Raw genomic sequence first — 20,257 nt, 5'->3', positions numbered from 1 at the left:
TTCACTTGCTCTAAGATAAATAAATCTTCAAAATAAAATAAAATAGCATTAAACTTTGATACTACATAAAACTCAAAGTTCTGTTTGAAAATAGAGCCGACTCTGAAGTGTGACTAGGCTGTTCTCCTAGTCTACTGACCACGATCCTTCTCAGTTCTAATTTTCCCCTTCCTAACTTTCCGGAGTCAGTTTCAGTTTTATTTCAAGCACTACCTCATTCCTATTCAGAGTGAAGAATTTCAGATCACGGATACCCAATTCTTACTTTGTATCTTGGAAGATATTCAGTAGAAGTGTTTTTGTGTCAGCATCTTCTTCTACATTTCCAGTGTAAAGATCGACAATTGAGCACTCAAAATACGGGGATACCTTTGATAAAGCGCGAAGCTCAATTAAGTATAAGAAGTATAGATTCTTAAGCCTTCTTGGACCTTCGCCCTTAGTTTCCACAGGGTAAAAGCGGTGTTTAAATTCCTTCATATTAGGTCCCCAGCTATGTTTACCCCAGGTTTCTAAAGAGAAAATGAAATACAAAATACAGCTTTAATGAATAGGATTTTTTTTTTCTCTAGAGAATATATATAACCCCTCCAAGAATCTTTACACTAATTGAAGGCAAGGTTTGTAGATAAAAACGTGATTACCTTCCAAAAGATAATTTGCACACAGATGTAAATTGATACTAGCATTAAGTCCAGATATAAGTTTATAAAATTTATTTATTTTTTTTTTAAGATTTTATTTGTTTATTTGACAGAGAGAAATCACAAGTACACTGAGAGGCAGGCAGAGAGAGAGAGAGAAGGAAGCAGGCTTCCTGCTGAGCAGAGAGCCCGATGCGGGACTCGATCCCAGGACCCTGAGATCATGACCTGAGCCGAAGGCAGCGGCTTAACCCACTGAGCCACCCAGGTGCCCCAGATATAAGTTTATAGACGACTCTCTTCTCCAGGCACAAACCTATTCAGAAAAATATTGAAAAGGAAATTACATCCATTTAGATAACAGAAATACTGAATCAAGAAGATTCAGTACACATGCTTATTTTTAAAGTTAAGGTTCAAGGACATTAAAAATAATCAAGGAATAATATAAAATTATTTGATCAAGATGCTCTCCCTAGAAGATAAAATAAGATTCTGACTTTAGAACAGAGTTATGACTATGATAACTTAATGCAGAATGAGGCAGAAAATGTGGGGCTCTGGAGGTCAAAGCACTATGGATGTACCTGGCAAGCTCCCACGCTACCCAGAAGGCAAGAACACAGATTTTTCATGGGTTTGGCTAAACTAAAGCAAATGTAATTCAAAGTCACTGCTTTGGCTTAACAATGGCTGTTTCTCCCGTTCCCTTCCCTAGAGATGTTCTTTCTGTGAACCTACTGGATCGTGGAGGAAGAAGAGATTGCATTCCATTTCTCCTCTTCCTCCAGATTCTTTACAGTGTCTTACTAATCCTCTTCCCTAGAATTCTCCAGGTCTATGTAACTGTATGGTCCACTTGCAAGGAGCTCAAACCTGGAGAAGAGTCATCTAGGAACTTTAACTAATAAACAATATATGCTGACTATCTACCATGTGAACAGAACCATATCAGATAGAGTGATGGAATATGATGGAAAATTCTTTTATGTAGACTTCTTAAGCCTTTTGCTCAAATGGAGGTCAAGATAATTCCACTCTCCTATCCTACCTCTGCCTCAATTTTAAAAGATTTTTTCTTATTATAAGAGCAATATGCATTGTAAATATACTTAACGCCACTAAATTTAAGATGGTTAAGATGGTAAATTTAACATTATATATACTTTACCATAATAAAAAGAGAAAAAAATTCTAGAAACAGTTCTTTATAGATAATATTTTAAATAAAGAAAAATACAAAGACTTAAGTTTTAAGAATCCACTAAATTCAAAGCAATTGGCTCTTTCCTTACCATCCAGAAGCATTTTTTGGCTTATGTCATTTTTTTAAACTACTCCTGAGGAAAATGGGTTTCAATAGTGGAAAGGAACTAAGAAATAGCTGAGGGATTTTTGAAATGTAAGAGTATATATGTGGCTTACTTTGCATTTTTTCCCAAGATCTTTTAGATCTTCAATTTACTCTATGTTCTACCCTATATGTCTCTAAAGCAAGTATTTTCTCACAGGAAAAAATAATTCTTTTGAGATTTCATTCTGTAATTCAGAATTCTTGCTAGAATATTCCCATCTTTACAAATGCGGACCAAAAAGTAAAAATTAAGTTCTTTTTTGCAGCTTCTTCTAAAAGAATATGGGCAGGGGTGCCTGGGTGGCTCAGTGGGTTAAAGCCTCTGCCTTTGGCTCAGGTCATGGTCCCAAGGTCCTGGGATGGAGCCCCACATCAGGCTCTGCTCAGCAGAGAGCCTGCTTCCTCCTCTCTCTCTGCCAGGCTCTCTGCCTACTTGTGATCTCTCTCTGCCAAATAAATAAATAAAATCTTTTAAAAAAATAGAAGTATATGGGCAATTTTGAATGTTCAGGGTAGCAATGGATACAACCATCATGAACAAGTTAGATAAAACATTAGTTACTGACTTTTCTTCTAGTAAAACTTTCAGTCAAATCTGTTACCAAACAGCAAAATGATCAAATCTGAAGTTCACTTTCTCTTCCTTCTAACCTACCTTTCTAAGCAGTGCTTACACTTAAGATGACCAGAGAAGGAAAAACAGACAAAGCAAAGCTTGTGAAGATTCATATGCTTAGAATAAGAGCGTAAACCAGGAGGCCATTCTCCTTGGTAAAGCCTTCAAAGCTCTGTACTCAAAATGGGGATGGATAAGTGAGAATGAGGAGTAGAAAGATACTTCGGTAAACTGAAAATTAGGTAACTTCAAGCAAAATGGTGAAAATAACACATGTGCCAATTGAGTGTACAAATAAGACCCACAATACAGTTGGCAGGAAAATGCTGGATGGCTTTTCCCTGCATGATGCATTTCCAACCACAGAAATCCTGATGGAAGTGTTAAATAACGGAGTATGCAACACGGTAAGGCTATGTAAAATAATTTTCCATCATACTCCTGCACTCCATCTGATACGATTCTGCTCATATATAACAGTCAATGTACATTGTTTACTGGTTGAAATTCCTGGATGAGTGTTAAGTAACATCTGCAAGGACTGATTTACAAAGTAAAAATTTACCAGCTTCTATTTCTTTCTTTTCCTGACTAATATTATTTTGTTATTATGTTTGTTAGTCACCATATAATGCATCACTGGTTTCTGATGTAGTGTTCCATGATCCATTGTTTGCGTAACACTCAGTGCTTGTCACAACACACACCCTCCTATCACCCATCAGGAGGGCACCCAAATCTCTACCCTCCCCCTCTGAAACCCTCAGATCATTTCCCAGAGTCCATAATCTCTCATCTCCTCCTCTGATTCCTGCCCCCTTCAGTTTTCCCTCCCTTCCCCTAATGTCCTCCATGCTATTCCTTATGTTCTACAGATGTGTGAAACCACATAAAATTGTCTTTCTCTGTCTGACTTGTTTTACTTGGTATAATCCCCTCCAGTTCCATCCATATTGATGCAAATGCTCATCCTTTCTGATGGCTGAGTAATATTCCTTTGTTTATATGAACCATATCATCTTTATCCATTCATCTGTCGAAGGGCATCTCGGCTCCTTCTACAGTTTTGGCTATTATGGACACTGTTGTATAAATATTGGGGTCCATGTGCCCCTTCTTTGCACTACATCTGTGTCTTTGGTGTAAACACCCAGTAGTGCAATTGTTGGGTCAAAGGGTGGCTCTATTTTTAACTTTTTGAGGAACCTCCATACTATTTGCCAAAGTGGCTGCACCAACTTGCATTCCCACCAACAGTGGAAGAGGGTTCCCCTTTCTCCACATCCTCTCCAACATCTGTTTTTTCCTGCCTTGTTAATTTTTGCCATTCTATCTGGTGCATGGTGGTATCTCAGTACGGTTTTGATTTGAATTTCCCTGATGGCTAATGATATTGAATATTTTTTCATGTGTCTGTTAGCCACCTGTATGTCTTCTTTGGAGAAGTGTCTTTTGATGTCTTCTGCCCATTTTCTGACTTGATTCTTTGCTTTTCAGGTGTTGAGTTTCAGAAGTTCTTTATATCAGCTTCTATTTCTAACAATACAGAGCAAGCTCAACTATCCAATTTAGAGAGTGGGTCTCTTTCTTTTGGATTTAATTTCATTCAAATTTACCTTCATCAGGTGATTTATAAGACATTGACTATAATTTTTTCTCTCACAAAAGGGCTAGATTTACTGTAATAAGATTATATGACATTTGGACACTGTGTAAGTAAGATGGTTGGCAATTGTCAGTTTCATGGCCCAGATGAGGAAACAATCTCAGAAAAGTTGAGTCAGTTGCCTATAAAAATAGGAGTATTCTCTGAAGCCATATATCAATATTCAGGGGTTCCCATCAGTAGGATAGCACAAAAGAGGTTAATACAGAATACCCTAGAATTCATTATTGCCCATACATTTCACTTCCATCTTCCACTATCAATATTCAGAATCTCTCACCACCTCCTTTAACCTAAATACTACTTTTCACAATTTGTGTCTTTACAAGACAGCTAATGAAACAAAGTTAAGAATCATCTTCCCCATGGGCCATTTATCAATATCACTCCTAGTATTAGTTGCATATAAAAAACATTCACCTAGGGGCACCTGGGTGGCTCAGTGGGTTGAGCCGCTGCCTTCGGCTCAGGTCATGATCTCGGGGTCCTGGGATCGAGTCCCGCATCGGGCTCTCTGCTCAGCAAGGGCCTGCTTCCCTTCCTCTCTATCTGCCTGCCTCTGTCTACTTGTGTTCCCTGTCAAATAAATAAATAAAATCTTTAAAAAAAAATTCACCTTAAAAATGGCCAATATATGTAGACACTTCATTAAAAACAAAGAGAAATTATGTTCACAAGTTGTCATCACCAATTAGCAAACATAAAATAGAATTAAGTACTTAGTTTTACTCTGTAGAGTTCCTATAAGGTTATGACCTCCATTCAACTTGCTTATCTTTCATTAATATTTTTAACTTTTGTTTTCATAAATGAATGGCAATTTGGTAAATTTTTAAAACATCACAAATCCAGTTTTTGAACAAAGCTATTAAAATCCTAGAAAGTTTCAGCTTTCCATTAATAGCATTCGTATTTTCAACACTAGAAAACATAAGAATTCAAAGTATCTACTGGGATCTATATTGCTTTATCCTTTAATTAGACAAGTTTAGGCTATATTAACATGTGTAAACATTGTTTAAAATCTGCTGAAACCTAATTTACTTCCCTCAATTTCATATATATATGTATATATAAATTATATAAATAATTATATAAAATACATAAATTATATATAAATGCATAAATAAGATATATATAAGTTATATATGTAATATATGTAATATATGTATGTAATATATGTAATATATGTAATATATATGTAATATATATATAACTTATATATATCTTCCTTCTAAAAAGAAGGCCTCTGTTTACAAAGTAGGTTTGCATAATGGTTACTAGAAAGCAGTGTGGATGAGTGGTATATACAGAATTAATTTTCATACAGAATCAAAACAACACTGAGAAGCCAGTTACAAAAACCTGAGGACAGTATCTGTCCTGTGTATTTCCCTAATGCTGATTATTCTTGGCTGAGCAACAGTCTCAAAATTTTTAAGCCACTGTATCCTAAAATACTGTAACTTAAAATATATGATTCTCTTTCAAGCTCTGTTACAATTAGTTGTCTAGGTAATGAATCCTGAACTTACAGAAATATATTAAATCAATCCATACATTTTTAACAAGAATCCAATAAACTTAAACTGCAGACATAGAAGTTTACCTTCCAGCCATGTGTAGAATGATTCTCCTTTAAAAACAAACAAACAAAAAACTAACCCCCCCCCCCCACAGATTTGGGTTAAATATTTTAAATAGTCATTTATAAATTAGAATAAATTAAGTATATAAAATATTTCCTATAACAGACTAAGGAGTATCTCCAGAAGTGGCCACTGCTTCATGTGAAGTAGAATAATAGGGATATGGTTCTAGGAAATAAAGCCCTGAAGAATTCTGAGTAATTTTGGACAATTTCCTTATAAATGACATTTAACTGAACAAAAATTCTAAGAAACATTTCAGTCAAAATATTATATAAATCTTATTCATTAGAAGGATTAAATATCCTTAAGTATGGAAGGTTAAAAATCTTAAATTTGCTTTTGATAACAACCATAGAACTCCTCTCCTTAAAAATTCTAGAAAAAACAAATTGAATTATAATACAAAAATCAAATTAGTAATTATTCCATTTTTTCCCTGAGTAGTAAAGCTATGTGTATTTCCTCAATTATCTAAGACTACTAAATTTCAAGGAATATTTTTAAAATCCCTTAATTTTCAAGATAATTTTTCAGAAAAGTCGATGACTAGAATACGAGGGATCTGACTTACCTATGTATTAATGCTAAAACATCTATTTCTAGATCAGTACTATTCTGAGAGCAACAAAAATGGCAGTCAATACAGATCAAAATGATTCATGCACTTTGTAAGTTACCTAATTCTGTTTTAAGAAAAGCAAAGCATCAAAAACTAAACACATAGATGACTGAGCAAGGATTCTAGGGGATAAATTAGATGGTGAGGAATTGCTTTGTTTCCTGAGACTCTTTACACTTTGCAAAACTACACAAATGTTTCACCACATACTAATTCACTCAAAAACTCTTCCTAAGGGCCATTGATCATGATCTGACTTGTTTACTCGAGAAACCCCAAATGCTATCAGGAAAAGTTGAGCCCCCAAGTCCTCAATAATTTGGCCTCCCATCCTGCTAACTTAAACTACCCTTACATAAAGTTCTCCCTACTCTAACAGGGTTTCCTCAAATATGCTTGATTCTTCTTTTTCCAACTCCTTGGGCCATGCCATTTTCTCCGCATGGCACACAGGATCCAATTCTACCAGACTATATCTGTCCCATTACTCAAAATTCATCTCAGATATCACTTCCTGTAATAAGCTTTCCTGATCCCTCCAGTGAGACAGGCTCTGTCCCGCCTCTGAAGAGCTCTACCACCTACGGCTTATGTAGTCTGTATGTGCAGCATTTCCTGTCACCATGCACAGTGCTTATCACTCCTGCTACATACTGTCAGCTCCTAGAGTGAAGACGTAACATTTTACACATATTTCTATCCTGCACAATGCCCATCGCTGTGTCCCTGAACACAGATAAGTAAACATCCAATTGAAATAGTTATTTTGATGTTTGGGGGCAAACATTCATCTGGTATCCTTGAAAAACCAACTGTTGATAAATTACTATTCACTAGATTAAGTATTGTAACAACAGATTATAAATTACAAAGTCAGGAAGAAAATAAAGTCACAAGACAAATTATCTGGTAAAACTATCTTAACTTCTCTCCATTTCTTCAGAACATATTTTAATAGATTATAATAGCCAGAGAATTGGGAAGTTGGAATGTAATCCTGGTTTCTATATGACACACTTCAGCAAAAGGGAATTCATAGTTTTTTTTAAACATAAGGTAAATTTACATTATAAAATCATTTTGTCACCATTTGTTGGTAGTTATTTCTGAAAAAATAGGATAAACGTTTTCTTTTGAATTAAATAGAGGAAAAATCAAATTTTGATCACTAAAAACATTTTCTCTACACTTGAGGCATACCCAAATATAAGAATTTTAACTCACCATCATCTTCTCCTGAAAAAGAAAACAACGAACAGGATTTTAGAAACTGTCCTCCACAGTTCAGATTCCAATTCTATTTACTTTAAAATGAGATTAAAACTTACTGTGTGTTGAACTATTAGTTATACTACAGACTGTGGTCAGGGTGTAGTCTCCTTGCAAATGAGACTTAATAAGAATACAGACCCAAAGCACAAGATCTTCATATGTCTTATACAGTAAATAATACCAGAGAAAAATCAAAAACTACTCGTAAAGATCACTAGATTCAGTAATTAACAAATGGACACAGGCACTTCTTTCATCATTGTACACACAACTCTCTCTTCTCTTCCAAATTTCTGTTCCTCCACCTACACCCACCTTAAGAAAAGTATTTCCCTAACTGGGGTCAGTGAAACCCTCACCGGGGTGCCACGGAGCTGCCCACACAGCAGGAAGGAGCCAGAGGCTGGGCTGCAGGGAGCCACAGCAGCTCTGCCTTTACCGGCTTTGGATGTGGGATATGGGATTCTGAGCCCAGGTTTCCTTTCTGGAAAGAAAGTTCCCGTCTTTCAAAAGCTGTGGGAGAGGTGGCCAGAGAGCCTCACCATTCAGCTCAGCAGGAACTCGAGGCCAGGCTGAGAGGCTGAAGAGCCAGGACCCAACACCTGCAGCCCCGGCGGGAACCGTTCGCAGACAGCATCAGCCTGAGTGCCCTGATTGCTGCATGGACCTCTCACCTGCAACCAGGACCCCCGTCCTCCCCTCACCAGGTCTCTGTCTCCCTTCTTTCTTAGGACGGGTTTCCTCACCCTCTCTCTGCCTCTGTCTTTTCCTAAGTGCTGCTCTCCTTCCTCTCATCTTTCCAGTGGTCTCACGTCTCTAATTTGTCACAACATGGATGTGAGGGATTTCTTAGCATGGGATGGTTTCGTTAAATTAACTATATGCTCTGCTTTAAAAGGAAGTGATCATATTATTCAGCCACAAAAAAAGAAGGAATTCTGCCACTCGCAAGCACATGGATGGACTCTGAGGACCTCATGTGGAGCGAAGTCAGCCGGAGAAGGACAGATACTGTGTTCTCTTGCACGTGGAATCTAAAAACAAAACCAAACCCCAAGCTCATAGATCCAAAGAACAGATGGGTGGTTGCCAGAGGCAGGTGGTGGGGGGAAGTGGGCAAGACACGTAAAGGGTGTCAAAAGGTACCAGTTTCTAAGTCCTGCAACTGTCACATTCAGCTTGTCAACTACAGTTAATAACACTGTATTTGAAAGTTATATATTCTCATCACAAAAGTAAAAATTCTGTAATTATGGTCACAGAGGTTAAAAAGACTGTGATCATTCTGCAATATACACAAATATCTAAACATTATACAGAACACCCAAAACTAATGTGATGTTGTATGTTAATTATACCTCTACTTTAAAAAATATTTTAACTCCTAAAAAAAATCGTTAAAAAAGAAAAAGGTAACAGTTAAAAAAAAATTTTACCCGAAGGCGAGAAAAAAAAAAAAAAAAAAAAAAAAAATTAAATTAACTGCAAGACTAAAAAAAATCACAGGAAAAAAGCCATGAGTTCCGTGCTTGGCTTTCTCCTCCTCTGGAATTCTGCTGCTCTCCTTGGTATTGAAACCTCACTCCTTGGTAGGTGAACTTGGTCTCAGCTGGATTTCTTGTTGATCTTCTGGGGGAGGGGCCTTTTGTAGTGATTCTCAAGTGTCTTTGCCCCAGGCGATTTTTTTACTAGTTTATCTAATATATGTATATATTTTTTTACATTTTTCTTAGGTGTTTTCTTTTTTTAAAAATTCTTTTCTTTTCTTTTTTTTTCTTTTTCTTTTCTTTTTGTTTTTTTTTTTCTTTCTTCCTTTTTGAACCTCTTTTTATCCCCTTTCTCCCCACTCACGATTTTGGATCTCTTCTAATTTGGTTAAAGCATATTTTCCTGGGGTTGTTGCCACCCTTTTAGTATTTTACTTGCCCCTTCATTTACTCTTATCAGGACAAAATGACAAGACGTAAAAATTCAACACAAAAAAAAGAACAAGAGGCAGTACCGAAGGCTAGGGACCTAATCAATACAGACATCGGTAATATGTCAGATCTAGAGTTCAGAATGACAATTCTCAAGGTTCTAGCCGGGCTCGAAAAAGGCATGGAAGATATTAGAGAAACCCTCTCGAGAGATATAAAAGCCCTTTCTGGAGAAATAAAAGAACTAAAATCTAACCAAGGTGAAATCAAAAAAGCTATTAATGAGGTGCAATCAAAAATGGAGGCTCTAACTGCTAGGATAAATGAGGCAGAAGAAAGAATTAGTGATATAGAAGACCAAATGACAGAGAATAAAGAAGCTGAGCAAAAGAGGGACAAACAGCTACTGGACCACGAGGGGAGAATTCGAGAGATAAGTGACACCATAAGACAAAACAACATTAGAATAATTGGGATTCCAGAAGAAGAAGAAAGAGAGAGGGGGAGCAGAAGGTATACTGGAGAGAATTATTGGGGAGAATTTCCCCAATATGGCAAAGGGAACGAGCATCAAAATTCAGGAGGTTCAGAGAATGCCCCTCAAAATCAATAAGAATAGGCCCACACCCCGTCACCTAATAGTAAAATTTACAAGTCTCAATGACAAAGAGAAAATCCTGAAAGCAGCCCGGGAAAAGAAGTCTGTAACATACAATGGTAAAAATATTAGATTGGCAGCTGACTTATCCACAGAGACCTGGCAGGCCAGAAAGAGCTGGCATGATATTTTCAGAGCACTAAACGAGAAAAACATGCAGCCAAGAATACTATATCCAGCTAGGCTATCATTGAAAATAGAAGGAGAGATTAAAAGCTTCCAGGACAAACAACAACTGAAAGAATTTGCAAATACCAAACCAGCTCTACAGGAAATATTGAAAGGGGTCCTCTAAGCAAAGAGAGAGCCTACAAGTGGTAGATCAGAAAGGAACAGAGACCCTATACAGTAACAGTCACCTTACAGGCAATACAATGGCACTAAATTCATATCTCTCAATAGTTACCCTGAATGTGAATGGGCTAAATGCCCCTGTCAAAAGACACAGGGTATCAGAATGGATAAAAAACCAAAACCCATCTATATGTTGCCTCCAAGAAACACATTTTAAGCCCGAAGACACCTCCAGATTTAAAGTGAGGGGGTGGAAAAGAATTTACCATGCTAATGGACATCAGAAGAAAGCAGGAGTGGCAATCCTTATATCAGATCAATTAGATTTTAAGCCAAAGACTATAATAAGAGATGAGGAAGGACACTATATCATACTCAAAGGGTCTGTCCAACAAGAAGATTTAACAATTTTAAATATCTATGCCCCCAATGTGGGAGCAGCCAACTATATAAACCAATTAATAACAAAATCAAAGAAACACATCAACAATAATACAATAATAGTAGGGGACTTTAACACTCCCCTCACTGAAATGGACAGGTCATCCAAGCAAAAGATCAGCAAGGAAATAAAGGCCTTAAATGACACACTGGACCAGATGGACATCACAGATATATTCAGAATATTTCATCCCAAAGCAACAGAATACACATTCTTCTCTAGTGCACATGGAACATTCTCCAGAATAGATCACATCCTCGGTCCTAAATCAGGACTCAACCGGTATCAAAAGATTGGGATCATTCCCTGCATATTTTCAGACCACAATGCTCTAAAGCTAGAACTCAACCACAAAAGGAAGTTTGGAAAGAACCCAAATACATGGAGACTAAACAGTATCCTTCTAAAGAATGAATGGGTCAACCGGGAAATTAAAGAAGAATTGAAAAAAATCATGGAAACAAATGATAATGAAAATACAACGGTTCAAAATCTGTGGGACACAACAAAGGCAGTCCTGAGAGGAAAATATATAGCGGTACAAGCCTTTCTCAAGAAACAAGAAAGGTCTCAGGTACACAACCTAACCCTACACCTAAAGCAGCTGGAGAAAGAACAAGAAAGAAACCCTAAGCCCAGCAGGAGAAGAGAAATCATAAAGATCAGAGGAGAAATCAATGAAATAGAAACCAAAAAAACAATAGAACAAATCAACGAAACTAGGAGCTGGTTCTTTGAAAGAATTAATAAAATTGATAAACCCCTGGCCAGACTTATCAAAAAGAAAAGAGAAAGGACCCAAATAAATAAAATCATGAATGAAAGAGGAGAGATCACAACTAACACCAAAGAAATACAAACTATTATAAGAACATACTATGAGCAACTCTACGGCAATAAATTTGACAATCTGGAAGAAATGGATGCATTCCTAGAAACATATAAACTACCACAACTGAACCAGGAAGAAATAGAAAGCCTGAACAGACCCATAACCAGTAAGGAGATTGAAACAGTCATTAAAAATCTCCAAACAAACAAAAGCCCAGGGCCAGACGGCTTCCCAGGGGAATTCTACCAAACATTTAAAGAAGAACGAATTCCTATTCTCCTGAAACTGTTCCAAAAAATAGAAATGGAAGGAAAACTTCCAAACTCATTTTATGAGGCCAGCATCACCTTGATCCCAAAACCAGACAAGGATCCCACCAAAAAAGAGAGCTATAGACCGATATCCTTGATGAACACATATGCAAAAATACTCAACAAAATACTAGCCAATAGGATTCAACAGTACATTAAAAAGATTATTCACCACGACCAAGTGGGATTTATTCCAGGGCTGCAAGGTTGGTTCAACATCCGCAAATCAGTCAATGTGATACAACACATCAATAAAAGAAAGAACAAGAACCATATGATACTCTCAATACATGCTGAAAAAGCATTTGACAAAGTACAACATCCCTTCCTGATCAAAACTCTTCAAAGTGTAGGGATAGAGGGCACATACCTCAATATCATCAAAGCCATCTATGAAAAACCCACCGCAAATATCATTCTCAATGGAGAAAAACTGAAAGCTTTTCCGCTAAGGTCAGGAACACGGCAGGGATGTCCATTATCACCACTGCTATTCAACATTGTGCTAGAGGTCCTAGCCTCAGCAATCAGACAACAAAAGGAAATTAAAGGCATCCAAATCGGCAAAGAAGAAGTCAAATTATCACTCTTCGCAGATGATATGATACTATATGTGGAAAACCCAAAAGACTCCACTCCAAAACTGCTAGAACTTATACAGGAATTCAGTAAAGTGTCAGGATATAAAATCAATGCACAGAAATCAGTTGCATTTCTCTACACCAACAGCAAGACAGAAGAAAGAGATATTAAGGAGTCAATCCCATTTACAATTGCATCCAAAACCATAAGATACCTAGGAATAAACCTAACCAAAGAGACACAGAATCTATACTCAGAAAACTATAAAGTACTCATGAAAGAAATTGAGGAAGACACAAAGAAATGGAAAAATGTTCCATGCTCCTGGATTGGAAGAATAAATATTGTGAAAATGTCTATGCTACCTAAAGCAATCTACACATTTAATGCAATTCCTATCAAAGTACCATCCATCTTTTTCAAAGAAATGGAACAAATAATTCTAAAATTTATATGGAACCAGAAAAGACCTCGAATAGCCAAAGGGATATTGAAAAAGAAAGCCAACGTTGGTGGCATCACAATTCCGGACTTCAAGCTCTATTACAAAGCTGTCATCATCAAGACAACATGGTACTGGCACAAAAACAGACACATAGATCAATGGAACAGAATAGAGAGCCCAGAAATAGACCCTCAAATCTATGGTCAACTAATCTTCGACAAAGCAGGGAAGAATGTCCAATGGAAAAAAGACAGCCTTTTCAATAAATGGTGCTGGGAAAATTGGACAGCCACATGCAGAAAAATGAAATTGGACCATTTCCTTACACCACACACAAAAATAGACTCAAAATGGATGAAGGACCTCAATGTACGAAAGGAATCCATCAAAATCCTTGAGGAGAACACGGGCAGCAACCTCTTCGACCTCTGCCGCAGCAACATCTTCCTAGGAACAACGCAAAAGGCAAGGGAAGCAAGGGAAAAAATGAACTACTGGGATTTCATCAAGATCAAAAGCTTTTGCACAGCAAAGGAAACAGTTAACAAAATCAAAAGACAACTGACAGAATGGGAGAAGATATTTGCAAACGACATATCAGATAAAGGACTAGTGTCCAGAATCTATAAAGAACTTAGCAAACTCAACACCCAAAGAACAAATAATCCAATCAAGAAATGGGCAGAAGACATGAACAGACATTTCTGCAAAGAAGACATCCAGATGGCGAACAGACACATGAAAAAGTGCTCCATATCACTCGGCATCAGGGAAATACAAATCAAAACCACAATGAGATATCACCTCACACCAGTCAGAATGGCTAAAATCAACAAGTCAGGAAATGACAGATGCTGGCGAGGATGCGGAGAAAGGGGAACCCTCCTACACTGTTGGTGGGAATGCAAGCTGGTGCAGCCACTCTGGAAAACAGCATGGAGGTTCCTCAAAATGTTGAAAATAGAACTGCCCTATGACCCAGCAATTGCACTATTGGGTATTTACCCTAAAGATACAAATGTAGTGATCCAAAGGGACACATGCACCCGAATGTTTATAGCAGCAATGTCCACAATAGCCAAACTATGGAAAGAACCTAGATGTCCATCAACAGATGAATGGATCAAGAAGATGTGGTATATATACACAATGGAATATTATGCAGCCATCAAAAGAAATGAAATCTTGCCATTTGCAACAACATGGATGGAACTAGAGCGTATCATGCTTAGCGAAATAAGTCAAGCAGAGAAAGACAACTATCATATGATCTCCCTGATATGAGGAAGTGGTGATGCAACATGGAGGCTTAAGTGGGTAGAAGAAGAATAAATGAAACAAGATGGGATTGGGAGGGAGACAAACCATAAGTGACTCTTAATCTCACAAAACAAACTGAGGGTTGCCGGGGGGAGGGGGTTTGGGAGAAGGGGGTGGGATTATGGACATTGGGGAGGGTATGTGATTTGGTGAGTGCTGTGAAGTGTGTAAACCTGGTGATTCACAGACCTGTACCCCTGGGGATAAAAATATATGTTTATAAAAAATAAAAAATTAAAAAAAAATATTTTAACTCCAATCCTAAAAATAAAAAAAATGAATAAAAACAAACAAATGAAAAACCACAAGTGATCATAAAAAAGACCCAAAGAATACCTACCAAATTCTATACTATGGAACAGAGGTGTGGGGGCAGGGCAAGGGGAGCTTTCTCTTTTTACTTTATATAACTTTTCTGTTGTTTTCATTTTTATAAGTGTGTGTGTGTGTGTGTGTGTGTGTGTGTGTTTCCATTTTTATAAGTTATAAGGGTAAAACTGGCAAAGGAGAAGAATCCATGCACACCTTTTTCATGATCCAATTCCCTTTTCCAGCAGTATCAGAATGATTTGCGGAAGAACATTTGCTGCATTATAAGACAGCATCTGAAGGCAGTCCCTTCGGTTAACCTTTCTGTGTCTCTTTGGGTCTCAGAAATGTCTTAAAGATACAACTAGACCACGGAATTCAAGTTCTTAAATCAGTCCTGGTCTAAAGAAAACAAGAGAATGGCAAGTCAATGATAGGGCTGCTCCCAGGGTTTGGCTCCTTGCTGACAACAGATGGAGTATGTGCCCAGTAAGTTTGATTAACCTCCAAAAATGCTGTCCCACAGAAATATAATACCAGCCACATATATAATTTCTATTTTTTTCTAAGGCTAATTTTTAGTAAAATTTTTCTTAAGATCCACGTTTTAAAAAGCAAAAAGCATACATGTGCTACAATGCAATAATCATACAGTGTGTGAGGCCAGAGCTATCAAAACAATAAAATTCTGTTTAATGACAAAAATATTTTGCACTGCTTCAGTTCTTAAATTTAAGCCAATTCAGTGAAATGTCAAGTTTGGTTCTGCGCCGGCCATACTGCATCTGCTCAACAGCCCAGTGGGGCAAGCAGGGACCTTGCCGGAAAGCATTCTGCAGCAGGCATCACGAGTATCTGAACAACTCTGCACCCTCAGCACTCAGACATGGTGTGTGGACCAGTCAGCACGCTGGGCATCGCCTGGGAGCTCTTAGAATCCTGTGCCTCCCTCAAGACTCACAGAATCAGAACCTGTATCTCAAAAAGGCTCTGCGGTAATTTATATGCACACTTTAAGTCTGAGAAGCACATTGGGAGAAACTGGTTCTCAAAGGTGCCTGCGTATTGGAATCATCTGGATGGTTAAAAATACAAACAAACAAAAAACCACGAAAAACCACCACCACCACTTGGGTCTAATCCTACAGATTCTGATTTAACTAGTCTGGGGTAGGGCCTGGGCATCCAGATTTTTAAGAGTTCCCTGGGAAGCCTCTGTTATATGGATTACTCATATATTTTGATTTATTTACCATGAAACTCCTCTTTTATTTAGGGCCTGACACATACCAGGCACTCAATAAATGCCAGCAATTACATAAAACATGCAGAAAAGTTGATATTGAACTATGAACTAAACTTTTACTTTTGGTCAAATTAAAGAAAATATAAAATAGCTGAAAACTTACTCAGATTAACTTTAGGTACAAAGAAATTTTGAAAATAATCTCTAAAAACATGGAAATGTATGAAAAACCCACCTCGGCCAGGTGCCAGAGGATTTAAAGGATGATAAACAGATCGAGGCCTGAAAAAGCAAGTGTGAAACTCAAACATAAAATGGTTTTACATAATTTTCTTCCCAACAGAATCTTACTCCCCTTCCTCTACCCTCCCTTTAGCCATTCCTCCTCCTTCCCCTACCCCCTCCAGTTACTTGAAACAGTTTTCCTCGTAGATGCTGTTCCACACTCTCCACGCAGAGGACCCTTTATAGCCGGTGTAACGCTCTGGGTTCAGCAACAGGTCTACATACTGAGCAGCTGGAGATCGCTCAACTGAACAAGGAACAATTCATCAAAACCACCCATTGGTCACCAGTTATCTGAAATGTAACACTGTAATGCAAACATAACTACTAAAAGGTCAGAAAAAGGCTATGCTTTTCAAGTAATGTCCAATAAATGTGAAAGAGTGGTTAGCATACTCACGACTGTACTTGACCCGGGATAACTTACACTCCTGAGAGGAAGAAACAACTCCTCCCTTTCCTTTCGATACTCAGTGCTCTCTTAAGGAACAGAAAACCCCTCCCCTTCTGAGAGGCATTCATCATTCCTACGTTTTAACCAACTGGGATCAAAAAGACCTAACAGAATCATAACCTGTTCTACTACTTGATTTGATTTCTTCCCTATGCATACACTTAACTACACACAGGCTCAGAAACATTTTTTTAGCATATAGTATACTAAAAAGAGAGATTTTCCTGCTATTCTCTACTCTGGACTTAGGAAATAAATGGCTCAATAACTTCAGGATTCAAATTTGATCTTAGAATTACACAATGCTCTAGTTTAAACAAATACACATTATGGTTTGTTTCTATCACTGTTCATAGAGAGTACTTTTGCCCTCTCAAGCCAATATACAGCAGACACAACTTCAGGAAATTGTTAAGACATATAAATTAACCATTTTATTTTTTATTTTTTTAAGGATTTTATTTATTTATTTGAGAGCGAGTGAGCAAGCACACAAGCAGGGAGAGGCAAAGGCAGGGGAGAGGGAGCAAGAATCTGAAGTAGACTCGGCATGGAGTGCAGAGCCCCATGCGGGGCCTCATGCCATGACCCCAAGATCACAACCTGAGCCAGAACCAAGAGTTGGACACTTCAACGACTAAGCACCCTGGGTGCCCCTAAATAACTATTTTCTGTGTTGAAATCCAAATGAGTTTTTACTAGTTCTTCACTATTTGGACTATCCTCTGAAGGATACAAAAGATAAAGAAAATGATCTTAATTATCATGGCTCACATTCTGGATAGAAAAGGGAAATACATGCTTTCATACCTTTAGAAAATGTGTAATAATCATGCTTCACACATTGATGATCATAATATCATAATACATGGAAATGAACGAACTATCTATGTTGACACAGAGGTACTCCTTTATTTGTATGCATCCTACCTTTTCATGTCATGAGATTAAATCAATAGTATGCAGACACCTGACTTAAAACAGAGCCAAATATGGCCATTAAAATATGGTTCCTCTTTTTTTCATTACTAATAGTGTATTTTCCTTTTAACCAACAATACTTATTGAGCATTCAGTGACCATAACTGAGATTATCCATAACTCTAAGAGGAAAATGGCATCCTGATCCATACCATCCAAGAACTACTTGGTACTTCTGTAGAAAGTAGGAAGAACACAAAGAAATGAGTTAGATCTAACTTACAGACAATAGAAACATGAACTGAAGAATACTGGCTCTATTTCTGCCCTAACATTAAATAGATATTCCACTATATAAGTTAAGGCACAGAAAATAGGTAATTTACAGATGGATTTACAGAAACTGTCCAAGGACATGGACTGGTTCAAGAGTTAAAAACAGTAATTTTTTAAAAAATCTTCCTTAAAAAAAAGAAAGATTCAAATTATGGAGTGTGGCTTTTAAAGTTCAAACGGAAGTTTTACAATTCACTAGCTTCTGTTATAGATTTTTAATTTCTCTGAGGTGGTCTTGATTAAGCTCATTTGCAAAATTGATCTGACTACTTACAAATACTAAATCTACCAGCAGCATATATATTCATTGAGATATGTGTATACACATATATTAAGAATGTGTGTGTTCATGTAAGTTTACACAAATGTGGGCTCAACTATGAATGTACACCTCAGGCTAATATCAACCCAACAAAAGCAACTAAACAACCACAAAGGAAAAACAAGATTAAGATATTAAACTACATTTTAAATCATTATACCTTAAGGAAGTGAAAATCACAAGAGTAAAATCCAGCATATCAATGTTTAACTTAAAACTTATATTCTCAATGTCCTTAATGTGTACTCCCTTACTTGAATCAAAAGTGCATTGCTGGTTTAAGTGGTTCTTAAAATTTTTAATACTTTTTCAAATCATGAAAGGCAGGTCTTGTTAATTTATAGAATGGATTAGCAAACTATGATCCATAGTCCAAATGCGGTCTGTATACTTTTTGTAAAGAAAGTTTTATGGGAACATAAGCCACATTCATTCACTGCTTTCACACAATTATGGCACAGCTGAGTAGTTGCAAGAGAAACCGTACAGTCCACAAAGTCTAAAATTTTTACTATCTGTCCATTTACAGAAGAAAATGTTTCTCAAGCCCTGACCTACACTGACAAGAACTTCATGGCATCTAGATGAGGAAGTAGTGGTGAGGGAGCATCCACAGGTTGAGTTCCCCCCAAAAACACACCAGTGCTGGTATCCCCATGCTTCCCCTGGGGCCACCTGTGACATGATTTTAATTAGCCTATTCAGAAACTACAACTTCTTTCTATTTGCACAGTGGTAGCATTCATTTGGAAAATGCTCTTTGGACCCATAATATGTCTTCCTCCTCCCCAAAGCTTTCTCTTCTTGCTCCCTTTGTAAAGCTCTTCCTAAACTGTTCCATCTGACCATGCTAAACATTCCCAAAGGATTTGAAGAATGTCCACGGAATCAAAATACTTAATTCTGGGAATTCATCAATTTCAACTAGTGCTTTTTCTTCCTTTTCAAGTATACCTTTTTTCCCCAAATGAATTTTCTTTTCATGGTCACTTAATTGCATATTAGTGTTAGGAGGCTACACAGCATGTTCGAGGATGTGAGCCAGTCCTCCACACCTCCTAACCCAAATATCTCTTCAACATAGCACAGGTCAACTTAGCGTGCAGTCTTTTTGTTGATGGATAAAAAATATTGCTGTAGACTCAGGATTGAGCCTCCCACCCTCCATCACCAAATCTAACTTTGACTGCTAGTAATGCATTATTAAAATGCATTATAAAATATTCAGGTGAGGAGAACATATACTTCATAAAGCACCCAAATAATTCTGACACACAGCCAGATTTGGAAACTACTGTCTTAGACAATACTTTAAATTTATTAATGAATGGGGTGCCAGAGTGGCTCAGTGGGTTAAAGCCTCAGGTCATGATCTCACGGTTCTGGGATCGGGCCCTGCATTGGGCTCTCTGCTTGGTGGGAAGCCTGCTTCCCCCTCTCCCTCTGCCTGCCCCTCTGCCTACTTGTGATCTTTATCTGTCAAATTAAAAAAAAAATCTTTAAACAAATTATTAATGAACACTTTTTTTTGAATTTTTAAAGGTTTTTATTTATTTGACACAGAGATAGAGTAGAAGTAGGCAGAGCAGCAGGCAGAGGGAGAGGGAGAAGCAGGTTCTCTACTGAGCAGGGAGCCTGGTGTGGAGCTCGATCCCAGGACCCCAAGATCATGACCTGAGCAGAAGGCAGCAGCTTAACTGGCTGAGCCACCCAGGCATCCCTAATTTTAAGGAAAAATATAAAAGTAAAAATCTGTCA

General features: G+C 37.5%; 1 protein-coding gene across 1 annotated transcript in view; it reads right to left on the bottom strand.

The window, feature by feature from the left end:
* Positions 1-20,257, bottom strand: part of LOC123393938 (ERO1-like protein beta) — a 64,865-nt gene that overhangs the window by 15,206 nt on the left and 29,402 nt on the right. Inside the window, exons 3-7 of the mRNA XM_045087303.1 lie at positions 16,593-16,713; positions 16,417-16,463; positions 7,776-7,787; positions 5,890-5,940; positions 370-512 (exon numbers count right to left, since the gene is read on the bottom strand). Coding sequence (XP_044943238.1) covers positions 370-512; positions 5,890-5,940; positions 7,776-7,787; positions 16,417-16,463; positions 16,593-16,713 — 374 coding nt within the window. The remainder of the gene's footprint in view (positions 1-369; positions 513-5,889; positions 5,941-7,775; positions 7,788-16,416; positions 16,464-16,592; positions 16,714-20,257) is intronic.

The sequence above is a fragment of the Mustela putorius genome, unplaced genomic scaffold, assembly GCF_011764305.1.
Source record: "Mustela putorius furo isolate JIRA1106 unplaced genomic scaffold, ASM1176430v1.1 tig00001093_pilon_pilon_pilon, whole genome shotgun sequence".
NCBI lineage: Eukaryota > Metazoa > Chordata > Mammalia > Carnivora > Mustelidae > Mustela > Mustela putorius.
This window is presented reverse-complemented; position numbering and strand designations above follow the sequence as displayed.